This window comes from Aristolochia californica, unplaced genomic scaffold (genome assembly GCF_029961685.1).
Source record: "Aristolochia californica isolate CCGP_79_NKW_82.1479 unplaced genomic scaffold, dmAriCali1.0.hap1 SCAF_14, whole genome shotgun sequence".
NCBI classification, from domain to species: Eukaryota; Viridiplantae; Streptophyta; class Magnoliopsida; order Piperales; family Aristolochiaceae; genus Aristolochia; species Aristolochia californica.
Window position 1 is genome coordinate 2,938,402 of NW_027181815.1, and position 23,588 is coordinate 2,961,989.

A 23,588-nucleotide genomic window follows, 5' to 3' on the forward strand; every position below is an offset into this window, starting at 1 on the left:
CCGTCGCCGTTGCCCGCTGGCTCGCCCCTGAGGAAGACGACGATAGTTTTTTGCCCTTGAGGAAGACGACGATAGTTTAAAACTATCGTCATCAAAATCATTAATTTATAAAATTTATTTATAAAATAATTATTTTTATTTATTTAATACATTTATTTTATAATTAGTATATTAAAAATAGTGATTTAATAGTCATAATTAAAATATTTTTAAAATAAATATTTGATAAATTATTTTGGCATAATTATCTGATTGTTATAGTTAATTAAACCAATGGTTTTAAATTTTGTGATAATATATTATTAATTAATAATACATAAAATATATTATGTACAAATATATAGTGTATTACTTTCAATTTTTTATTTATAAAGTTATTTATTTATTATTTGTAATTAATCATGTGCGTATTTCATTGGCTCATGTAATTACCATATTAATGCATAATAAAATATCTAATTCAATTAATAAATATATTAATATATTTAATTATACATTAAATAATTTATTCGTGTAATAATAATGGTTGTTTTACCTAATTTGGGGTTTAAAGATTATGTTGTAATTAAGTGTACTGTAAAAGTTTAGAGATTCTCTTGTTGGGGCACTAACACTGAAAACTGTTTTCCAGTGCACATGAAGTCGTGAACACTAACACCAAGTGCGAAGATGATCTTCATGTACATGACTGACATGATCTTCATGTTGGACATGAACTTGATCTTCATGTATCCATTTGGGGACTAACCCCCCTAAATGAAAAATATGATATAAACAAGAGAATAAGTAACCTTTTATAATATATTTAAATATAATATATACCTAAACAGATAATTAATTAAAATAAACATGGTTATTACATTTTTTTGTGATTTAACGTATAATATTAGAATATATTATTATCTTAATTAATGAAAAATTATATTAATTAATGATTATAGTTTAATATAAATTAATCCAATAATTACATGTGACTAGAATAAATTATTAAAAATAATTAAATAAAAATAAAAAATAACATAAGCGAATATAATAAATAAATAATTTATTTTTTAATAACATAAGATATATTTTAACATTAAAAATCACTAATTTAATACAATAATAAAAAAATTAATATAAAATATTTTTTTATATATTATTAAAAATTTTAAAACCATTAGTTTAATTAATTATAGTAATGGGATAATTAAACCAAAATATTTATTTTAAAAATATTTTAATTATGACTATTAAATCACTAATTTAAAATAGTAATTATTAAATGAATATATTAAATAAATAAAAATAATTATTTTATAAATAAAAAATCACTTACTAAGCAAGGTAAAAATCAAATATAAATAAAAAAAAGCTAAATAACTTTTTATTAAAATAATTAATACAAAATTATCACTTCATTTTCCTATAGTAGTCTCGTCTCTGATTGGTGATTGGCAAGCAAGCAAAAGCAAACCTAGGAGACAACGCAACGGGTTCAGAAAGAAATGGCTGCAGGATACGTTAGGCCCGTGCATTCCGTTCTCACTGATTCCTTTTGTCAGTTTTTCCTCCAAGAATTGAAGATAGCATCATTCGCCGTTTCGCTTTCTGCCACTGAACAGCAGCTTTTTCGGAATCACTTTCTGGAATACCACTTTCGTGACAAAAAAGACGACACTCGGCACCTCTTTTGAAAAAGCAGAAAAAAAAGATTGACAGGACCTGTAGATTCTCATGTTACATCTCCATCAAAGGTGATAACCTATAGATTCTCTGCGAAAAGGAGCTTAGCCACTGGTAATTCCATCATACGTGAGAAAACACTGCGCACTGCCTTCAAATTGACCCTCGAATTTTGGAGAAAAGAAAGTGGAGATTTCGGACTCTGGAAATGTTATCTTCTGCAATTTTCCCTTTCACATTTCCGTCATTCTATTGCGATGACTGAATATCGAGTCAGTGACAGGGATCGATCGATATGAAACCTCCCTGTAAACAATTACTTGTTTCTCAATCTGATCATATTGCTGTAGAATATGCATCTTTTTGTGCAAAATCATCGAAGAAAAAGCAAATAGACCGATGCAAAAATTGGAACTGTGAGAAGGAGACCTGTCAGACTATCACTGATTTCAGGCAGTTGATGGGACGCTCTTTCGGTGGATCGGTTGGTGGCTTTGTGTACCTAAAATTGCAGCCTTCGCTCTTTCGGTGGATCGGTTGCTGGCTTTGTGTACCTAAAATTGCAGCCTTCTTGTCTTGATTCTGAGTCCCAGTTCTGGTTCTCTTCATGTTGTCATTTCCTTCTGCAAACCAACTCTGGTAAATTTTCTGTGAGATTGTCTCTCTTTGGTAAAGACAGGGGGGACCTTATCCATTTCCTGCCAGAAGTTGCTGATCCCAGCTTAATCCTCCGCCATATCACGGACTAGTACGTGTTTTTTTTGTACATATTTGTATCTGGGCAGTCTGGCAAATCTTTGCTGAATCTTACTAGTTCCAGACTCAGAAATAGAGTTTCAGGAATGGAGCAAGGAGAGTTTTGAGACTATTCTCAGAGGAAAGCAAACGTCAATAAAATGATCAGCGGTTAGAAATCTCGTTTCTGCTGTCCAGAGTCCTGTCTATGTAATCTTAGACTCAGTCTATACAAATGAAATAGAAATGAACTGAGTAGGTGAAAATTCTATCCCCAGTGTCACTCATAAAGCGTCACATTGCTATCGGTACTGAGCACATCATGGGTGGATTCGTTACTCATTCAAGTGGCTCCACTGCTACAATTAATGGCGATTAAATCCACTTGGAAGATGTCCTCAGTATGATTAGCATTAAAGGCTACCGTAGCAGAACACTGCAACTTGGATTGGAAATCTGGCAATTCTTCTTTTGTATCTGTTATCTGATAATTTGGTCATACCAGACACCTAATATTTTCTGCATGAAAATGGCAAGAATGGAGTAATGCGAGGGGGCAACTGGGTTTGAATCCATCGAAATGAAACGGTTAATTGACAATAAATGCGGATTAAGGAACAGTGATTTATCATTCAATGCAATCTTCTAGACAAAAAAATCGAAATAAGGATTTAAAATTTTAACCAAACATACCAGTTCTAGAAGACGGCCCTGGATTTTCTGCATTGCAAGATCCAGTTGTTCTACCCTTTCGTTCTTTTGCCACCAAAGTGTTCAATTTGTAGGAGTAGAAAGTTAGAGGAATCTCGTAGCTGTAGAGGACACAAGCCGTGAAAGATTAAACGAACGGCAAGACAGGAACAAATTACAAACCGACAAATCTAAAAAAAGAGATTTAACTACAAAGAAAGTTACAGAAAATCATAAATCCTCATCGAGCTTAAACACATGGATGGCTCCACACCCGTTGAGACTGGACATCACCGAGGCCTTCTGATACTCGCCGACCCTCTTCTCAAAGAAGTTCGTCTTCCCCTGCAGGGAAATGAGTTACATCCAATCGAAGGGGTTCTGCACGTTGTAAATCTTACCGTACCCCAGGACCCCCAACAACCGATCTGCAACGAACTCGATGTACTGGCTCATTGAGTCCCTGTTCATCCCCACAAGAGCACAGGGCAATGCATCGCAAACAAACTCCCTCTCAATGTCCACAGAATCGGCAACGATCTCCTTCACCCTCTCGGCACTTAGCTTCTGCTTCAAGAGGCTATAGAACAAGCACGCAAAAATCGCAATGTAGCCCTTCATCTCTGGAATCTGGATATCAACTCATTGGAGAATGTAAGAACCGGCATCAGCCCATGCTTCTTCAGCCAAAAAATGGCACAGAAGCTTCCAGAGAGAAAATCCCCTCGACGCAGGCGAAAGCAATCAGACGCTCGGCAAATGAATCCTATCGATCCATTTAAGGGCACAATCAGCTTTTTTTCCCGACGTAAGGGACCGTGTCAATAGCACGAAACAGTCGGGATTTCTCCATGTGATCTTTGATGAGGATTCGAGCAAGAGACTATACATTTCAGAGTGGATGTTCTCGATAGCGATCTGGAAGCCGTAAAATGCCCGAGCCTCAGGGACCTGAACCTCTTTCATGAAGCGCCCGGAAAGATTCTCGAGGACGATGCCATCAGAGGCCGCGAAGAAGGCAAGAACATGAGAAATGAAGTGCCGTTCATCATGTCTGAGCACCTCCCAGTGACGAGTATCCTGAGAGAGATCTACCTCCTCGGCCGTCCAGAACGACGTTTCAGCCTTCTTGTACATCTCCCAGATTTGAGGGTACCGTATCGGAAACATACAGAACCTATCCGGGTTGGAAGCGAGAAGAGGTTCTTCCGGCAGAGCTGGCATCTTTTCGGAACGAAAATTCTCTTCTCCTCTCCAATGAAGTAATCGGTTTCGGGAGAGGGTTTGCGGAGCACGAAAGACCTGGGCAAAACTTCATATAGGAGTGAGGAAGAGCAGGGAAATTTGAAATTTTCGGAAACGGCCGTAAAGCTTGTGAGGGAAGGAACGACAATGGTTCATATATTAAGACGAAAATACCCTCTCTTTCCGTCCATGAGAAAGGAGGGTAAATTCGTCATTTACGCGGGCATAATGTACTATTTCGGCGCGAATGGATTCGATGAGCTGATCTTGGCAACCCTAAGGACGGATGGCACCCTTCGTAAATTGAGGTGCGTAAGGGAAATTCCAAACGAAAACTTGCGGTGGAAGACAATGTCCATGTATTAAGACGAAAATACCCTTCCCTTCCGTCCATGAGAAAGGAGGGTAAATTCGTCATTTACGCGGGCATAATGTTACTATTTCGGCGCGAAATGGATGGCACCCTTCGTAAATTGAGGTGCGTAAGGGAAATTCAAAACGAAAACTTGTGGTGGAAGACGAATTTAGTAGCCGCGATTAGACAGCTGGTTCGAATTCAAATAAATTTGAAATGTTGAGTGAGATGTTTGATGGTAGAGACGGACAGTCCCGGCATCGTCCGTGGTTTTCTCGTTTCAGTTTTTATCCTTTTAAAATTTTGGCGGGAGCGCGGTTTTAGCGCCAAAATGAAGGGACCCCGGTTTGAGTAGGTGCAAAAGAATTGCACAAGAGTCGATTCTCTCCTTACAACTCTAGTCATGAATCGATCCAAGGAGTTATAAAACTGATCAAGACAGGAGGATGGAACACTGTAACTCCCACTTTCAGTGCCAATAAAGGAACACTGTAAATGATAAACTAAGCACGAGTCTACAGATGCTTTCCATGTTTTCATTGCATCATTAGTCGTCCTACTGATGCTGATGTTTTTCGAATCTGCACTCTTCTCGCCCAGCTACTCTTGTGTTTTTGTATCTTATTCAGGAGTTCATCCTTCCACGCCCCAACTATTCGCTCAATTTCTGTCCCCCTCTTCACCAGCACAAACGTAGGCATCGCATCCACTCTCCATCGTCAGCCACGTCCTGTATAAACTCGATTTTGTTTGAACTTGGAACTAATTACAAGCTCTAAATCTTGAATTCATGTAGCACTTACCATGAGCTCATCGACGTCGATCTTCACGAACACCGCCTCCATGTGCTCAGATGCCCATTCATTCAAGAGTGGCTCCATGAATCGACATAGTCCGCACCAAGTCGCGGAGAAGTCGATCAACATCTTTTGACGAAAAATAAAAACAAGCTATTCAGTCCAGATCCCATAAAAATTGGGAGGAGGGAGATTGATCGATTTTTGCACTTACCAGTCGATCGGTTTCTTTGATAGAGTTGAAGTGCACTCCTGCCATCCAGCCTCGGAGTGGAAGGAGAAAACAAGCGATGGTGATCAAGGAGAAGGTCTCCACCCTGTCTTTATAGCACAAACTGTCAAACTACTAGATTTGTGGCCATTTAGGGTCTAATAATCAAATTGTAAGTCCTAATTGTGTGATTAGTGTTATAAATTTTATTACAACCCATAATGATAAACCAATACTGAGAAAAATATTAATAATTATTTATATGATTTTATACTAATAATCAATCACAAGTAACATATTAATGTAATAATTAAATTGATTAAATAAATAGGCATATTAAAATTTAATACATTATTGTTGTTATTGATCACTATTTTGTTTTTTATTATTTTATGTGTTATGTGGCTTAAAGAGGAACTCGAGATACATTAAAGATGGTTCAATTGGCTTATCCGAAGTGATGACTGGTTTAATACGTGGGGGTTTAGTGTTTTTTGAAAGTGAATTTCCTAGTAAAAGTGAAAGTAAATTATTTTTTCGTGTTAGTGTGCGCACTGGAAAATAATTTATTATGTTAATGTATAGTAAAAAGTATAGTGGAAAGTATATAAGAAATTTATTAATAAAATACCCCAAAAGATTTAAAATTTATAAGATATTTCTATTTAAATTTTCTATTAATAAGTTAATATAGATTATAACTTGTCTGAAATAATAAACAATTAACAATTAAATAAATTTTATTTAATTAACTAAAAAATATATAATTAAAACACTTAAACAAATTTTACTTTCATAATATCCAAATGCTTAATCAAATTTTTATTTTTTAATATCTAAATTCTCTCTCTTAAAATACTAATTAAATATAATATTAAAATTTATAAATTTACGTAAATGAAAAAGAGGATATTTTATTGAAAAAATTACTTTTATAAATTTAATTTTATAAAATAGTTTTATTTAACTAAATTAAAATATTTGTTGACTTGTTTAAATTTGAAAAAAATAATATTATTATTTAATTAATTAAATATATAAAAAAATAAAATATTAAAAAAGTCCAAATGCAAGAGTGAGAGGGCAGAATGAACATAATAAGAGTGAGAGAGCGAGAGATAAGTTTGGTCTTGCTCTCTCGTGTGCTCGATTCATGGGAGAGGGCCCGTCCCTCCCTTGTTTTCTTCACATTACTGGAAATAACGACGGGAATTGCTGAATATGTCTAATAGCAAATCTGTGCAAAACACCTCGTGTTTTTCCTACGCATTAAGTGGCTAACGTGAGAGATCAGTTTTGCCCGATTTGCGCCTGCAACTTGGACCCCTCAGCTTTCTCTCTAATCTAATCAAAGAGAGAAGAGACAGCAGCTACCGAAATTCTCTCCAAGTCGTTCATGCGCATTCCTGCTTTTGTTGATGATTGGAACGAGCTCTGGAACGCTTCCCCCATTTGTCGTATTTATTTCAATCAGTCAAAAACGTTCTTGGATTGAACTTTTCTTTTTTGTTTCGTCTCGCCAAAGCCAACCCACTCACATCTCCTAGTCTTCTCCACAAATGAGACAAAACCATTTCCAGAGGAAGCCAAACTGAATGACAATACTTTCGGTGGCCATTTTATGGATCTGGATGAGTGGATATTCCTGGCTAATGCATCTGCGGTTTCTGGTCAAGTTTGGCCTCGCAATCTTAACTGCTTCCAGTAAGTCGATCGATCAGCGGTGGGCAGGAAGGTCGAGCGAAAGGGAAAGCGATTGATGTTAAATATTTCTGGGTTAAAAGGGTCTGGAACGCCATGACCGACCTGCACCGGATTTCTCTTTTTTTTTTTTCTGCAAATAAAATACGTTTCAGAACAAGTGATAGAGGAGAATCCCGTAAGAAAGTGTCTTGATAATCTTCAGATTAGAGATTGAGAGGATCAACGAAAGCGTATAGAAAATCTCAGGAAAAAACAAGCTCCCGATTATTTAATATCTAAACGACAGTGACACTGGGAAAATACCTGTCGTCTCACAACCGTAGTTACCTAATCTGGTTTAACCAGACACAGTTAACCGAGAGAAGAGGCACAAGTCCAACGCAGAAGGGATCGGGTAAAAAAATTGATTTGTCTTGCTAATTTTTATAAACATAAAACTTATTAATAGGTAAAAATTTCGCTCGAACTTGCATGAAACCAGAGTAGCCAACCGTGTTTGTGCATTGTCGCAGTCTCCCACAGGCTCCTTTCTCCTCAGAAACCAACAGATCGCAGTCTCTCTCATCCATCCTTCGATGGCTTCGGCCTGGCCACAGGTCATTTCCACTGCCCCAAAATTGCAAGTGGTGGATCGAAATTTCTTCTGTCTAACTCCGAACTGTACAATATAATATTCAACTTTGTTTATCTTTTTCTGCTCCACCTTCAATTATTTGATGCTGATGTAATCCCACCCACCCCTTTTAAAACCTCATTGCCCGTGCTTTCTGCAACTCGATCGACTCTTCCGTTTCTTCTTCTTCTTCCTCTATCTGTTTTAAGTAGAGGAAGAACTGATCAGTAGCGTCGGCCGTGATAATGGAGAGCCCTCAAAAATCTCCTCCGGAGGAGCCCAAGAAGAAGTACAGAGGGATCAAAGTCATGCCATACATCATCGGTGGGTTTATCCATTCGACTTCTCATTTTTGGTTTCGGATTCAGGGTTCCACCCTGTTAGTTAATTTTTCTAACGGACAATTTTTTTTTTTCAGGAAATGAGACGTTTGAGAAGCTTGGGACGATTGGGACGTCCACGAATCTCATGGTGTATCTGACTACTGTGTTCAACTTGAAGAGAGTGACCGCAGCTACCCTTATAAACGTCTGGAACGGCACCTGCAATCTGTCTCCCATGATCGGGGCCTTCCTTTCCGATGCATACTTCGGCCGATTCAAAACCCTGGGCTTCGCTTCTGTAGCTTCTCTATTGGTATTTTTCGTCTTCTCCTGGCACCTCGACATTCTGATGAACCAGAACATGTCAAAACTGTTGTCATATACTCATGAACGTCGAATGCCTGTTGCTTCTCTGCGTCCCAGGGGATGATCCTATTCATGCTGACTGCAGCAGTGCCCAAATTACACCCTCCACACTGTGTCACAGATGGAACGGACGCCTGCAGTGGCCCAACAACGTACCAACTGGTCTTCCTTCTAACAGGTCTTGGATTCCTGGTAATAGGCGCCGGCGGCATCCGGTCGTGCAACCTCGCCTTCGGTGCCGACCAGTTCGATCCCACGACGGATTCCGGCAAGCAGGGCGTCAACAGCTTCTTCAACTGGTACTTCTTCACGTTCACCTTCGCGATGATGGTGGCGCTGACGCTGATCGTTTGGGTTCAAGTGAAAGTGAGCTGGAGTCTGGGGTTGGCCATCCCAGCTGTGCTTATGTTCTTGTCCTGCACCTTCTTCTTCGTGGGGGATGGTATCTACGTGAAGGTGGAGCCGGAGGGCAGCCCCTTCTCGAGTGTAGCACAGGTTGCAGTGGCGGCCATTAAGAAGAGAGGACTGAAGAATTCACAACAGCCGGAACAAAGTCTCTTCAATCCGCCACACAGCAGTTCCCTCGTCTCTAAGCTTCCCTATACGAATCAGTTCAGGTAATATCTCTAAGCTGATCCAATCACAAATTAAGAATTTTTTTTATTTTTAAAAAAATAATTTATAATTGTTTTAAACGGAGCTCGGTTGGGTTCATTTCCTCTATTATCAACTCTGATAATTTATTTCTTAAGGTTCTGAGTAAATTTACTATTACGTGATAATGATGACAGGTGTCTGGACAAGGCTGCCATAATCACCGACAAGGATGAGATCACCGCCGACGGATCTCCGGCCAATCCATGGCGTCTCTGTGGCATCCAACAAGTGGAAGAGGTGAAATGCATCGTACGAGTGATGCCCATCTGGGCGGCCGGTATTCTCTTCTCTGTAGCTGTCGTTCAGCAACAAACTTACGTCGTAGTCCAGGCTCTTCAATCCGACCGAAGACTCGGAAAAAGATTCGAGATCCCCGCAGCCTCGTTTATCGTCTTCTCCATGTTCGCTCTCACACTCTGGATTCCGATCTACGACCGGATGATCGTGCCCGCCATCCGAAAGATCACCGGCCGGGAAGGAGGGATCACTTTGTTACAGAGGATGGGAATAGGGGCCTTCCTGACAGTAGTGGCCATGGTGGTATCCGGCTTGGTGGAGAAGCACCGGAGAAGCGTCGCGCTGCACCACCCAACTCTTGGGACTGCCGACGGTGGAGGGCAGATCTCCGCCATGTCCAGTCTTTGGCTGGTCCCTCAACTGATGATCACTGGCCTCTCCGAGGCGTTTGGCTCTGTGGCGCAGCTCGAGTTCTACTACAAGCAGTTTCCGGAGAACAGGAGGAGCGTTGCTGGGTCGCTTATATTTCTGGGAATGGCAGGATCGAATTACCTAAGCAGTTTCCTGGTGACTGCCATTCACAGAGCCACAGAGAGAGCCGGGCGTGTCAAATGGCTGCCTGAGGATCTAAACAAAGGGAGACTGGAATATTTCTACTTCACCATTGCTGGGCTTGGGATCGTGAATTTCGTATATTTTCTTATCTGTGCTCGTTGGTACAGATACAAGGGAGTTGATACAGATTTTGAAGAGATTGAAATGGCGAGCAACAAAACTAAAGCTTCTCCCGTTTGATTTGAGATTTGTTCAAGGAAAAAAAAATTCTCCCAAACACACGCCACAATTAAAGACGACAGAGGACAGTTCATTGAAAATTTCTGGTCCGGAGTGAAGATTTTCTCCAGAACACACGCCACAACTAAAGACGACGGAGAACAGTCCCTTCAGCATTTCTTGTCTTGGAGTGAAGATTCTTTCTGCTGGGGAGATAATTGTGCTAAATTAAAAAGAAAATTGAAATTTCCAGTGGTTTCTAACTTTCATGTCCTTTAATGGAGCTGTACAATTGTTCGACCCAGTGATTTTGATCTTCTACTACACGATTAAACCCCCCACAGATCCCGTTTCCTGCAAACTGAATCCCGCTTCCGTCACCAAAATCCCATGAATAACCACAGAAATCGTGAGAAACTAATGTGAGGTAGGCAAAAGAAGAAATGGGAAGCCACATTGAGACGCAACACCGTAACTGATTCCATGGCTACCGTGGCAATTTGGTGAATGACAACTGCCTTGCCGAACCCAGCTGGACAGTCGCCTGATGAAGTACGCAGAATCTCTTCAACATCTCTGGGGCAAATCCAAAATAATAAATTAAAATATAAATTAAAATAAAAACAAATAACTTAATAACTCAATGACTCAGCCACGTCACCTCAGAATGACTCGACTTGCTATTGAGTTCACAACATGGAGCGGTAAAACAAAATTCTATAAGATGTTAAATTGAACCCTATTTTACATTGAGTTGAGATTGGTATCAGGACATAGTGTGCAACAGGGATAAGGATAAATACAAAGAGAAATAGCTAGAAAGACTTTTTCTTATTTTTCTTGGAAAAAGGCACTTATAGAACCCTAGTTTATCTATGCACATGAATTCGCTCCTTTCATCTTAAATAGTGGAAGAAGCACTAAAGGTGGCTTAGGGTTTAACGATGTTTCAACAATGATCTCCAAAGAGCTAATAAGACATTGATTATCATGGTTAGTGTTCTAGTTGGATTCATTATGTAGTTTTTTAATTAAACAATTGAAATTTTAAGGGTAGCAAAATTAGACCCGACCTTAATTTAATTAGATTATTTGACTCAAACCAACCAAGGTTATAAGCTGGACGAGTTCAAATTTAACATAGGACCGAATGGATGTGGTTAAATGGCTCGAAATTGCAAGATTTGGTCTAGCTCAACAAAGACAAAAGCATACCTAATTATGGAATTTATAATTAATATATTTTATTTATTTATTAATTTTAAGTAAATTGACCCAAATCTCACAAGGCCAAAAAATCCAAGTTGGGTCCGCATCCTTGACCTAATTAATAATCAACCCATCAATGCCCCTAAATGGGACCAAATGTCTTTGTTTTCTAAAGCAATTGTTCCAATGGTAACAAATATGTGTACTAGGGGTGGTAGCGAGCTGTGCCAAACTCGAACCTGTATATGTTCGAGTTTGACTTGATCTGAATACGTTGAACTCAAACTCAAGCATAAAATTGGAATCGAGCTCGAGCCCAAAAAATTTAGCTGAGTTTGAGTTCTAACCTACATTTAAAACTTAAAAAAAAATATTGTGATGAACTTCGAGCTATTAGAGAGGACTCCAAGACTTTATAATGGAGTATACTAATGTATAATAACCAATTTAATAGACCTAAAAAAAAGAACAAACACCTCCATCAATAGTATTTATTTCATTAACAAACAACAACATTAGATATTGAAGGAACCAACAGGTAGCATGATCGATCGTCTTTGAGGTTTGAGGTAAATAGAACAACTATCAACCAACTAAATCTATCTTAACGGCTCACGAGGTAACAAGCTGAACATGAAAAATCTCTAGTTTGATTTATTATATTGAACCTTATTTCAAGTTTGAGCTATGGTAAAAACTAAATTGAACTGAGTTTTTTCGAGCCGATCTAACGTGTACCGAGAGGACGAACGGGACTATTTATATAGAAAAATGATCAAAGGGGATTAATGTCTTTGAAAGTTGATGTTCAAGCAAAATCTGAACTCACCGTTCATGGCTACCCGTATGCGCTATCAATTTTGTAGCTGATTTCATCTCAACCGATACAACCACCTGTTCCGATCTAGTTCCAACGGTAACCGCCAATGTTTATCAGTTTTGAGTATTTTTAGGCTACCTTCACACGGATCCAGACAACTTCAAAGATCCCTTCAACTTCAACTATAGATGGACATGAGTGCTTTGCACTTCGATACTTTCTGTCTGTTCGTCAATGCGCCGCCATGAAATTACAGTTAGATGTGTTCTTCCAGGAACCAGCAAAGGCAGGCACGTACCAGTTCTCGGAGAGCGAGCGTTTTGCGCCGGAAACCTGCTAGTCAGTTTCCAATTCTCCGTTATTTTATTTTTTTCCGATTTGTTGTGAAAGAATCGACTTGGAAACAAAGGAAACAATCAGAGGAAGAATTAAAGAGATAATCAGAAACAACCAAAGAGCTAAAAAGATACGAAGAGGAAATGTAAATAGCTCTCTCGCTCTCGGCAATTTCTGTTTTCTTCGTCTTGCTTCCTGCTTTGCTGCCATTTCTGCTGAAACGGCACATATTAATCTTCCTTTTTTTTTTTCTTTTCTTTTTTTAGCTTCAGACTTTTGCAGATGTGGTATAGAAACTCCCATTAATAAAAACACGGTTTTATAAGGCAAAGCTTGATTAGGAAGACTGCTATGTCCACTTTTATGCCCATATACAAGGGACATGCTCCTAGTTTCAGTATTGATAAACAAAGCTTATTCAGATGATTTACCCGAGCCTGGCAATTTCAACAAAATGTATTGCCAGATAAAGACATGGCAGGATTACGTTCCATACACATCAATAGGCAAATGACCGTGGCCTCTTTGACACATTCAAACACGCTCTGGAACTTTTCAGCGCTTGTGCATATTTCTTCAGCTCCAGCTTCTCTGGAGTATCATGACTACTGTTCAACCTACAGTCTTCAACTGATTCCATGGCACCCCCTTCACCTAATATCATTTCTTTGTACCCACGTTGTGATCCCAAATCATCATGTCCATCTCCGTCAGTGGTCTCTGTGTTTCCGACAGAGCTTAGTTTCCTCAGGCTCTGGATATCTGAATACGAACTCACAGTACCAACGGAGACACCTGCTTTCTCTTTTGTCCCCATATCCAGTATTCTTAAATTGGTAAAAGATTTTGATTTGGATTTCCTGTTCTCATATGAAGAAACTCTGTCGTTTGGATTATTCCCCGTGGATTCTCTGGAAGATATAATAGAAATGGATGCTCGTCTCTCTGAAAAAACAGAGCTTGAATCAGTTCCATCCACAGCAGAAAGCCTGTTGCTGCTAACACTATTACGCTGGTGCTGATGCTGGTGATGGTGATGGCCTTCCTTTCTTGAAACCAATCTCTTGAGTTTACTAAATAACTTGGATTTGCTTGAGCTTGAGCTGCTGCTTCGGTTCTGTGTTGAATTGTCACACAAAAAATCATCGAGTTCACCAGCCTCTGTAAGGGTAGATGCATGGGATGAAGAACCACACTCTGAATCAAAGTCTATTAGCCTATAGGTGTTCTCACCAGCCCTTGAATTTGCATATTCGAGTATAAGCTGTTTGGCCTTTTCCTCGGATTTCGGGCTCAAGGTTTTACTAAGATCTTTTGCTGCAGTTTTGCCAGGAGAAGGTTGATAATTCCTAAGCTCATACCTCAAACAGGCATTGACCCATCTGAGATAAACTAGTTCTTCAACATCAGTACACCTATCTGTTTGGAGCCGCTCAATTTCCTTCTCTAATTCACTATTAGAGTCCTGTAAATGCTTGATTTCTTCCTCCATGCGCGTGACCTGAGAAAAAAAAATTATGTTGATTTGATAAATATTGTAACCCAGTGTGAAACTCAATACGGAATCTGATTTCATTAAAGTAATATTTCATTATTTTTTATTTCCTTTCTCTGTTCCACTTATGGTAGAGACATTATACCTGTTGTCTGCTTGTTAAGTCAGGAAAATGAACTAATGGAGTCTTCAAGAGTTCTGTCTTGCTACCAATATGCTTTACGGTTTTTAATTCTTTTAATTGTTTATTTTCCCTAGTCTGATCTTATCTTTGCCTGTCTAAAACTGAATATCAGAAGACCAAGTGGATAACTAAATTGTACCTCTGGGTCCTCAAAAACTGAAGAGGCAAGGATTTGGGTCGACTCCAATTTCGTTGCCAACTCCGAATTCTCGCACTGCAATTTTGAATTTTCATTCTTGAGCTCCATCAATTCATCCTCCAAGCTCTTCAACATTTGAACCTTCTTCAAAACTTCTGCATCAAGTTTGGCCACTCGACTTTCCTCTTCTTGTAAGGCGGTTACTCTCTGTTGAAGGAGACTGAGCTGATCCCTGCTTTGTTCACCATCTGTTTTAATCTTCCTTTTAAGCTGCTTTATCTTACCTCTTGCTGATTCAAGCTCTGCAATAACTTTTGCATGTTCAGATACTTGAGCCTCAAGCCTCTTGTTCTCAGCCTGTAAGGATTCTATCTTAAGGGTGAAGAATTTAGCTTCCATGTTGTTTATCTTCAATCGATTTCCTAGCTCTCGAACGGCCAACTCTTGTTCTTTCAGACCATAATACTCAAGCAACTGGATTTCTAAATTTCTCTCCCTCTCACCAAGGACTCTAACCATGCTACGAAGGTTAATAACTTCTTGCTCGAGTGGATCACCGACAAGTTTGCTCTTCTGCGCATAGGCATCCACTTCAGCCATTGTAGGTGAAATACAGGTTGATTCGAAATCTTTCTGTACAAGATCATTGAATTCTGGCAAGAGGAGATTCTCTTCACCACCAGAAATTTTACTTGAAGAAGAGAATACAACCAATCCAGGCTTAAAAGCATTCCTAGGACCTTCTTCCTGCGAAAAGAAATGGTGGCACAGCTTCAGAAAGACAAGATCCATAACAGAAAAATAATTTAAATTTTACAAATGGGTTCAGGTAAACTGCAATATTTTACCAATGGCAGCAAAAACCTATAGAATCAAGAGCTAAAAATGACTCATAAAAGGCTAGAAGAAAATTGAAAGACGTATATGATAATTCAAAACAAAAAAAAATTTAGGGAATCCCATGATCCTAAAGGTTAGGCAGGAAATTGAATTATAAAACACCCAATCTAGAACAAGAATTTCGATGATCTAGGACAGAAAACGGAAAATATGTCAATGGAGCTCTCAAAGAATAAAGCTAAAGGATATAACTTGCTATAAAGAGGCAGACTGTATATGGCTGTGAGATCAGATACATACTTTCTCATGCGTACTGGAGTACCGTATTTCCTTCAGCCCAGGTCCTCCATCGACCTTCCCACCTAAACAAAAACCAGTGTGATCATTCTGCAACAAGCGCGCGAACAGAAAAGAAGGGAACAACGGCGGAGGAAACGAAGATTACACAGATACCTGGGGGCGGGGGAAGGGATGGCAAGACTCTCTTGCTTCTGAGATGAGAGTAGAGATAGCCAGCAACCGTAAGAGCTAAAGCAACGCTCAATTTTAATAAGATGGGTCTCATCATCTCACTCTCGATTGGCAGCATAGTCTTCTCTGTTCTCTCCCTTAATTATATCTAGAGCAGCACCTATCAAATCCGATATGAAAACAACAAAAGGGTCTATCCAACGCCTTCTGTCTTCTTCATCAAATTCAATACCTCCTCTTCCGCCATCGACATTCACATAAGCAATCACCTTCCTTCCTACCAAAAAAGCAAACACTTCCCATGATTCGTTTGTCCGAAATCACAGAAACAAATTGGAGTACAACATCAACAACAACCACATCCTTGAGAGGTTGAACGGAATCAAACCCAACTCAGAAAGTTTCTCTATTGCTCCGCCGCTGAATCGATGGGAAAAACAAGAACAAACGCAGAACAATCTGGTGCACGAGACACGTTTCGGTTTTCGTCCAAAACGTTGTTTAGGTGGAAGAAACGGAAGAAAACAGAAAGCAGAGAGGTACCCATATCTTCTCTTTTCAGTGGATGCGTGTGAGAAGGGAGGTTTTATATTTATGGCAGACGTATCTATCGAAATCTCTATTTTTCTTTCTGTCAACAGCACCAACCAACAGGGAAAGCCAGTGCCACCACGGAACCGTTTTCAAAAATATGGGCATCCGGTTCCAGCGCGCGTACTTCTGCGCCTTAGATTTCTCCCATTTGTTTCGTTCCCGACTTGGATTAAAAAACAAATCCGGATTATGAAACAGTGCGTTTCCTATTCTCAGGTGCCTTCGCTTTCTTGACCCACTTTTTTGTTCTCGCCCTATTTGGGCTAACTGAAAACCATTTAGACAGACGGGACTGTCGATGCCTTCTCTAGATTCATTCCCCAACCATGGAACAGAATTTAATCTCATCTTTAGATGGATTAAGCTTCAGCAGTAATATGAAGTTACAAATTATCTATAAACGTTAGGCTTTTATCAGCCATGAAATTCAAGAAAGACCAAAAAAAACAGAGACCCATTTCCAGTAATACAGTTAAGGTGATAAGAAATCCAGTTTTTTAGGATTATTATGGATTCGAACCAACTCCATCGATCGGCTCCTGTGCGGTAAAACTGAAAAGACAAAAATGGTGGCTACTGCTTGTAGTTCTGGATCATCCAAGTTGGGAATAAAAAACCATTTAAAGATGAGACAAATGGAGACAGTTGAGTAAAAAAAGAAAAAAATGTTTCCACTTGGAAAAGTAGCTTTCTCACGAGCCATTTCATGCATGGATACACAAAGATGTAATTGAAAATATAAATAATCGCCAAAATGCAGTTGGGTTTTCCCCTTAATCTAAGCTCTCTTGATCTTGATGCCAATTTAGAGTTAATCCAACAAGTGATTAGTTCAAAAGATCCTTAATTAGTTCGCATGGTTCAACCACTTACACGTTATTGCAAGATTCATGTGAAATTCAAGCTTTACAAGTGGCTTAATGTGGCACCATAGTTGAAATATTGATCGAGTCATTGATGTAATCCTTGAAATTGTTTCTCCACCTTCAATTGTGTCAATCTTTTGTTTGGTGGAAGATGAGGTAGATTTCATTCGGTGGGGAATGCGAATCTTCCTTTATGAAAATTCTAAAACATCATAAATTAGATTTTCATTTATTTATATTTTAAAACATCATAGTATAGTAGTGAATATTCCAGCTTTGTCACGCTTGTAACCGGGATTTGATTTGGGGTATTGGCAGTATTTTTGTTTTCCTCTTAGGGGTGTAAATGGGTAAAAACATGTCCCTGCCCCCCTCCTCGCTTTGCCAGCCAAACTAAACCAAACCAAACCAAACCAAGCGAGTCGAATGCATGGTGTTTTATCAGCCATGATTTCTGCAACCATGGTTCGTTTTATGTAAAAGATAGTGGGTAAATAAAGTGGATGTAATTGTTATGGTTGTATATCACGGTTGGTTTTAATTTTTCTTAAATAATAACACAAATAATCAACTTTTTAACTTAATATCATAAATACTTAACTTTAACCAGTCAACTATATATATATATATGTATAGTCAAAAGTGATCTCTAGGCTTTGACATCTTATGTGATACCACGTCATCATGCCACATCAACACATGAAGAGCCTAACGACATGTTACCCGCCACATTAGCGAAATGCCACATTATCTTCCATGTAAGAAGTATCGGACTATATAAGAATATACTTAGATGTGCATGTACTAGCAAAGGGCTGGAGGCTGGTCCCATCTCATCTATCTTCTTTTCAATCCTCTAAAAGTGCCCTTTACTTATCTCTAAAGTTCTTTTTGGAACCTATCGAAAAGAAAAAAATAGAATTTAATTATTATTATTCTTAAAAATAGTTAGTAAAAATAAAATAATAATCAAATTCTTATTTTTATTGACTATTTATTTGGAATAATAATGGTCAAATTCTCATACATACCCTAAATATCCATGTCTCTCGACTTTTTTTGGTCTTAATGTAAAATTCTAAAACTGTCCTCGTCATTTATAAAGAAATATTTATTTTTAATTTTTTTATATATAAATAAAATGTACATAAGCATTATCATATTTAAATAATTTATTTAGTAACTATTATTTCTGCTTAGAAAATTATTTTTTGTGAATTTTAAGCCAACGTCATTGTGTAAAATATGAAGGATAGAATGGTAAAAAACCTCACTAAATCAAAGTTTTGGACAGCCATCTTGCCTCGACAACTACAAGTAACTTCTTTTTTTCCTTCTTTGTGTTGAGTAAAAAAATCGAGACATTTGTGCAATTCGTTATTTGGCCAATCGTAACACCAAGATCCGAACTTAAAATATTCCGATATTTCAAAATCGGATCAGAGATTCATGTTCGACTCAATCCATTCACATGCCCGCCAAGATGATGTGTTCGGCGGGGTCCAGAAGTTGGGCGCACCTTCTTTCCTTCTGGCTTTGACGACTCTTCCAACAGTTTAAAGGAGGGTGGGAAGCAGAGACTGAGGAATTTACAGACTCGAGACTAGAGACTGGAGAAAGTCCAGGGCAGACACCTGGACAAGTGGTCTCAGACTTCCGAGATCCGCTGCTACATACTGGAGCGAGAAAATGGGCGGTACTATTTACACCCTTGCTTTGGATTTTGCATCTTTTTGTATTCCAATTTTGCTTGGAGAAATGGAACTCGGGGCTTTCTCCGCTGACGTCTGGGTGATGTATGTGCAGAAGCAAAGACTACGAGCAGTAATTCTTGTAACAGCTTGTGGTTAGCTCCTAATCCGAGCAAGAGATGGGGGGAGCTCTTCTTCCTACTTTACACGCCTTTTTGGCTCACACTCTGTCTGGGAATTGTTGTTCCCTACAAATTATACGAGGTGTTCCTTTATTTTGAGTTTTTCTTTAATCTTTATTTTTTTTCTTACTTGGGTAATGGATTATGTCTGGATATTTGGCTGTGGATGTTCTACTCCCAACTGTAGTTGCTACATTTTAAGTGAGAATTTCTTTTTCTTTTTATTTTTTATGTTTAGGAAATGTATTTATAAATAGAGAAATTTCGTTGGTGGAATCTGGTTGGCGTTTGAAAGTAGCATTTGGAGATCCACGTATCGTTGGAATTAAGGCGAATTCATGTGACTCTTTGATAGGTTATTGTGGTTAATTGCTAGGTCATTGCTGATGTTTGATATGTAGTGTTATTTTGCATTTCTAAGCATTAGAGCCGTTGACTGTTTAGGCAAGTCTTCTTATTCTCTCTGATAACATAACCAATTGCAAGACCAAATGAAGACTCACCGCATCTGGTTGTTTGTTGTGCTATTTCGAATTTTGCAATCTCCAGTGGTTTGGGTGAAAAGAACTATGTTAGTTAGATTACCAGCTAATGTGGTTATGATTGTGGTAATTGGCAGAATTTCAGTGAATTGGAGTACTTGCTTCTCGGACTAGTTTCTGCTGTTCCATCTTTCTTGATACCAGTTCTTTTTGTATCAAAGGTAACTTTTGATCTGCTGCTTGTCTTTGCACCGGTTCTACATTAGTGGATTGTTGGATCCGTTTTCAGAAAAAAATCATTGCCCCCCCTAATAAATATGAAAGAGCATGTTTCCTATGGTATTTCTGAGATGCTCATTTTAATTTTATTTGTTTTTCCCTCTGTTTTAAAACCATGTTTTGAGTTGCTGAGCTAACTACCATGTTAATCGAAAATATAATTTCTTCGCTGATGCTGCATATCAGAATGTATTATGATTTTGATGTATATCAAGGAAATCTTTAGTTTGTAGTGGCCTTCCCTAACAACTGGTTCTGAAGTTTGATCTGGTTCTTGTTCACACTCCATGACTGATTGTTATATTTTAGATTGTTCTATTCTTTTCCTTTTTCTTATTTATTATATTGTTTTATAATTATAGTTATAAGGTTTTCAATATGTTGCAGGTAGATACCTCTAAGAGCTGGAAGGATCGGTATTGGGTCAAGGTGGGTTTTGCTCTTGTTGATCTCTTCCACATTAAACACAAAACTGTGATAGTTTTTCTTTCTGACATGCCATTAATGTTGTTTATCACTGTGAAGTGTGAAGCATACTTAAATTTTATTTACTACATATATGTGATCCCTTGTCCTGTTTCTGCGATGTTACATTCTTTGCCAATTGTAGGGGGAACTTTGTTGGTGTGAAATTTATTTAGGTTCCTTTGTACAAAAGTCGGTTTTTTCTGGTTTAGCCTTGGAAGACTTCATTTTGGGAGTTTATCTATTGTCTACATAGGTACATGTACTTGTTAGTAAATGAAGGCTTTACCTACAGAAAATGCTGTGCTTTCCATAGTTTGAGAATATTGAAATAAATAATGACAACTTTCTGAGATGCTTCTATGCAGGACTGTCTGTTTTAAGTAACTCTTTTTTATTTGTTTGTACATTCACAAATAAATTACTGTGGCAGGCCAGTCTCTGGATTATTATCTTTAGTTATGTCGGGAATTACTTCTGGACTCATTATTTCTTCACAGTTCTTGGAGCTTCCTACACCTTTCCATCATGGAAGATGAACAATGTACGGCATATTCATTTCTGCAAGATATGGTTCTCTATTTTAGTTTCTAATAACTTGCATTCTATCTGGTTATTTATTATTTATTAATTTCTTTATATTCTGTTAATTTTGTTAAATTACTCAATTTAACAAAATTATATAAGAAGCATATCTTTGCATTGAACTTGAACTTCCTGGCCGAAGTGGATTAAACTTTTCAATTAAAGTTTCAAGTGGAAAAGTTTCTGTGGAGAAGCTTCAGAATAAAGACCTTAGTACAGTCAAATGGAGTTTATTTGATGCATTGAGCGAAGCATTTATAATCTGAATAAAAATGAGCTTCAATTTCCTGGCATGACTGAACATCTAAGGGCATCTTCTTTGTTGTTTTGAGACGGCCTTTGACACACAGAACTCCATTTTTGCTGGATCTGGTTGTTTAATTTCAAGCAGATGACATTCACATGGTGGAGGGATTTGAACTTTGATTACTAAATATTATGAACTTGAGCTTCTCTTGCCTTTGTCGATCTGCATTTGGGGCCTTTATAATCAATTTTTAGCAACATTCGGGTGCCATTATATTTTCCACCCTTATTGATAACATGTCAGGTCCAACAATTGAAATATAATTTTTAATTATATACTCTGGTTTATAAATAAAAAGTGATACGAGTGAATGACTCAACTTGGTGTTGCTGAAGGTGATTAATCTACACTATCAGATAATAATAAACTTTTTTCTTTTTTTGGCTAAATATCTCAGACACTCTCATGCTTAATTAATTTATTTTTTGGCATGCATAATTTATACGGTAATGTGCTGATGGTAGTGTATCTTTTCATGGTTTGTAGGTGCCACACACAACATTTCTGCTTACCCATGTGTGTTTCCTATTTTACCATGTCACGTCAAATATGACACTTCGTAGACTTCGCCATTCTATAGCTAGCCTGCCTCAATCAATTCAGTGGATGACTGAGGTTGCCTGGATATTTGCTCTTTCCTATTTCATAGCGTACTTGGAGACTTTAGCTATTGCCAATGTAAGTGATCATTTGAGCTCATACTTATTTCTCCCCAAAGAAGTGGTAACTGTATCCTGGTTCTGGGCCTTCTTCCTCCAATGCTTTTTGTTTGTTTATTCTAAATATTATCTTCACTGTTATTTATTCTTTCCTCTTAACATGATATGTATTCAAATTGCAACTTTCTTCCTTCATGTAGTTTGTATGTTTGATGTCTTCTGTGTATGAAGTATTGGATCCCTCCTCTGTTCATTATTTTAGTCATTAACAGAGTCAATGAATGAAGGGGGTCAAATAAAGTTAAAATGGAGAATGCTAACACCAGTGGGATTTGGACGTCTCTATGACTTAATGTATTCTATGCATATCTCTTGATCCTTGTCTTACAAAATGTATGTTTCCAGAAAAGTTAAAGGAAGAAACCAGCTAAATGCGTAATAGTTGTAAAAGCTTGCTTGACCATGACACTTATGGTTGTGGAAGTCTCTTTAGATTGTCATGTAACATATACTAATGCTGAGAATGACTCTTTGATCTTGCAGTTTCCCTATTATCAGTTTGTTGATCGGGCATCAATGTACACTGTGGGGTCGTTGTTCTATGCAATCTACTTTTTTGTCAGCTTTCCTATGTTTCTGAGGTATGGTGTCAATTTTGTTTTTTATTTTTTGTTTTTATGGTCAAGGGGCATGGTATCAATCCGTGCATATCCAGTGATAGCATCTCTCTTGTCTCTCTGCACATGATTATCATGCTTCCTTTAGCTGGGCTGATTATTTGATTGTGGATTGATCATTATCAAGAAGACCTGGAGCCCTATCCACCTTAGAGAAGCTCCTTTAAGGGGTGGTTGTGCACATTCTTTTATGAAAACATATAAGGAATTTGATTCTGATCTCTGAAGTTCAGATTGAAAATAAGCAATACTAGTGAAGTTGCCTTTGGAAACATAGGAAACTCATCATCTCTAGTGGTTCTGACAGTCCAAACCGCAAGGAACTCATTCTCTGACATGAGAGTGTGCTTGAATAAACACTTGCTATACTGGTTATGTATGTATCTATCTCTACATTTGACATGTCTTTGTAGTGGCGATTCATCTGAATCGAGTTTGTTATTGTGGTCCCACTAAACTTGCATTTTCACATCTGCATGTTTTTTTTTTTTTTTTTAATTTAAATATGATTCTGACAGTTTCCTGCTTCAATATTTTCCCAAAGCCCTCCTAATTCTAGGTTTGTTTGTTTTTCAACATATGCAGGATAGATGAGAAACCGGGAGATCCATGGGACATACCCAGAGTGGCCATTGATGCTCTAGGTGCAGCCATGCTGGTCACAATAGTACTAGATTTGTGGCGCATATTTCTGGGACCTATTGTCTCTTTAACTGATACTAAACAATGTATTCAACCAGGTCTGCCATGGTTCTCATAAATCCAATCTTGTACTCAACTAACTAGGTCCTTACATTAACAATTACTTTATTGTGGAGTAACTTAAAAAAACAAATATTGACCATCAGTGTTGTTGATCTTCAAAGTTTTCACTCAACGTTTTGCAGCTTGTTGTAAAATTGAAGCATCCATTGTCTTCATCCAGCCCAAAATTA

At 38.1% G+C, this 23,588-nt stretch overlaps 3 protein-coding genes and 1 pseudogene across 4 annotated transcripts; 2 read left to right on the forward strand and 2 right to left on the reverse strand.

The window, feature by feature from the left end:
- Positions 1–1,340: 1,340 nt before the first annotated feature.
- LOC137950765 (ribonucleoside-diphosphate reductase small chain-like) lies at positions 1,341–4,361 on the reverse strand (annotated as a pseudogene).
- A 3,852-nt stretch (positions 4,362–8,213) lies between these two features.
- On the forward strand, positions 8,214–10,636 carry LOC137950443 (protein NRT1/ PTR FAMILY 2.11-like). The gene is made up of 4 exons (XM_068796907.1): positions 8,214–8,339; positions 8,434–8,651; positions 8,762–9,321; positions 9,496–10,636. The coding sequence occupies exons 1-4, from the start codon at positions 8,261–8,263 to the stop codon at positions 10,391–10,393; spliced, it is 1,755 nt and encodes a 584-aa protein (XP_068653008.1). The 5' UTR covers positions 8,214–8,260; the 3' UTR covers positions 10,394–10,636.
- A 2,411-nt stretch (positions 10,637–13,047) lies between these two features.
- On the reverse strand, positions 13,048–15,963 carry LOC137950222 (protein CHUP1, chloroplastic-like). Its single transcript, XM_068796607.1, has 4 exons — positions 15,849–15,963; positions 15,696–15,757; positions 14,556–15,302; positions 13,048–14,238 (listed from the first exon to the last, which is right to left on the reverse strand). Exons 1-4 carry the CDS (start codon positions 15,961–15,963, stop codon positions 13,237–13,239), a joined length of 1,926 nt encoding a protein of 641 aa, XP_068652708.1. The 3' UTR covers positions 13,048–13,236.
- A 2,932-nt stretch (positions 15,964–18,895) lies between these two features.
- LOC137950493 (cycloeucalenol cycloisomerase) lies at positions 18,896–23,526 on the forward strand. 2 transcript variants are annotated; one of them, XM_068796982.1, is made up of 8 exons: positions 18,896–19,022; positions 19,133–19,281; positions 19,819–19,902; positions 20,348–20,389; positions 20,859–20,969; positions 21,804–21,995; positions 22,520–22,617; positions 23,239–23,526. In XM_068796982.1, exons 1-8 carry the CDS (start codon positions 19,016–19,018, stop codon positions 23,411–23,413), a joined length of 858 nt encoding a protein of 285 aa, XP_068653083.1. In that variant the 5' UTR covers positions 18,896–19,015; the 3' UTR covers positions 23,414–23,526. The 2 variants fall into 2 exon arrangements, with proteins under 2 accessions (XP_068653083.1, XP_068653084.1); XM_068796983.1 differs by lacking the exon at positions 20,859–20,969.
- Positions 23,527–23,588: the final 62 nt, after the last annotated feature.

Bases quoted from the DNA above. Each gene is read 5' to 3' on its own strand.
- LOC137950443 (XM_068796907.1), top strand. From the start codon at position 8,261: ATGGAGAGCCCTCAAAAATCTCCTCCGGAGGAGCCCAAGAAGAAGTAC. The intron at 8,340-8,433 runs GTGGGTTTATCC...TTTTTTTTTCAG, and splicing joins AGTCATGCCATACATCATCG to GAAATGAGACGTTTGAGAAG. The intron at 9,322-9,495 runs GTAATATCTCTA...TAATGATGACAG, and splicing joins CCCTATACGAATCAGTTCAG to GTGTCTGGACAAGGCTGCCA.
- LOC137950222 (XM_068796607.1), bottom strand. From the start codon at position 15,963: ATGATGAGACCCATCTTATTAAAATTGAGCGTTGCTTTAGCTCTTACG. The intron at 15,758-15,848 runs GTATCTGTGTAA...GTTTTTGTTTAG, and splicing joins ATCCCTTCCCCCGCCCCCAG to GTGGGAAGGTCGATGGAGGA. The intron at 14,239-14,555 runs GTACAATTTAGT...TTTTTTTCTCAG, and splicing joins CAGTTTTTGAGGACCCAGAG to GTCACGCGCATGGAGGAAGA.
- LOC137950493 (XM_068796982.1), top strand. The intron at 19,903-20,347 runs GTAACTTTTGAT...AATATGTTGCAG, and splicing joins CAGTTCTTTTTGTATCAAAG to GTAGATACCTCTAAGAGCTG. The intron at 20,390-20,858 runs GTGGGTTTTGCT...TTACTGTGGCAG, and splicing joins AGGATCGGTATTGGGTCAAG to GCCAGTCTCTGGATTATTAT.